At 32.7% G+C, this 1,160-nt stretch overlaps 1 protein-coding gene across 1 annotated transcript in view; it reads left to right on the forward strand.

The window, feature by feature from the left end:
• The first annotated feature begins 339 nt into the window (after positions 1 to 339).
• Positions 340 to 1,160, forward strand: part of LOC108751197 — a 51,592-nt gene continuing 50,771 nt past the window's right edge. Inside the window, exon 1 of the mRNA XM_018491277.1 lies at positions 340 to 463. Within this exon, the coding sequence (XP_018346779.1) occupies positions 340 to 463 (124 nt within the window). The remainder of the gene's footprint in view (positions 464 to 1,160) is intronic.

Raw genomic sequence — 1,160 nt, forward strand, 5'->3', positions numbered from 1 at the left:
CGACTGAGAAAATACTGTCGGCAAAAGGATAATATTGTAAGCGCATTCATTGATTCATTCAGCGATCTGAATTATTGGTGGCACGCGATAGTAATGCCGGTGATAATGATAATTCGCGATCTCTCAAATTACATGGATTACATCATAAAGTGAATCTCTGGTGTTAATCAACAACCGCGGTGCTGATAAAACGGAGAAGCCGTGCAATCGGATGCCCGTTGCTGCAATTATCCCAATGTGGCGACACGTGGAAAGCAACGCTACCAAGTCGGATGTGGTAAAGATGATTCGCAGGTGACACGTAAAGGTCGAGCCCAATCTGCTCGAAAACGTGCCTCGATGTACCGTGAAAGATTCGACGCTGCATGTGATCCGCCGCGAGTAGATCGATCACCTCATTGGCGCGAAAGGATCCTATGCGTTCTTCTGCTGTTCGAAATGCTATTTGGCTGTGACGCACGAGGTGAGTATTCTGCTCGACAAGATTCATCTTTCTATTATTTGCAACTACTTTTTTAGAAGAATCTGAAAATCGTTCTTTCGATATACATACATATAAAGTAATCGGACTCTACATGGTCTAAACTTTATAATTTTTTCTAACTTTTTGTTGAGTCCAAAATTGAAAATTAATTAAATTTAAAAGAGAAAACATTTCTGAACATTAAAAAGAATGTAAAACATTTTTATGAGTGCAGTGAAAATTTTAAAGAAATATAGCTTTTAGATAATATTGTGTGTGAGTATGTACATATAATGCTTAATATGTGTACTCGTACATATAGTGCTTAATATGATCTAATAAGTATATCTATATGTGTTCCCATTTTTTAGTAAAAAAAATGTTACAAAAATGGAAATAAAAATTGATCCGATGTTACTTTTATAAAATTATAAAACATTATTTTTATAAATTTATAAGTTTATATATTGACACGTAAGAATACACAAAAACTATTTTCCAAACAAGTGACTTATCAATTTATTCACTTATCTACTTATTATGATATTTAACAGGTGAATTAAAATTCGTATTCTAAGTCTAAAATAATAAAAATACCAATAAAAACATTACAATCGATATATGTACACTCAATTCCTTGGTTGATCAAATAAAATGTTTTATTATTTGTTTAATTATTTGGTGCGTCTTGAAGAAA

This window comes from Trachymyrmex septentrionalis, unplaced genomic scaffold (assembly GCF_001594115.1).
Source record: "Trachymyrmex septentrionalis isolate Tsep2-gDNA-1 unplaced genomic scaffold, Tsep1.0 scaffold410, whole genome shotgun sequence".
NCBI classification, from domain to species: domain Eukaryota; kingdom Metazoa; phylum Arthropoda; class Insecta; order Hymenoptera; family Formicidae; genus Trachymyrmex; species Trachymyrmex septentrionalis.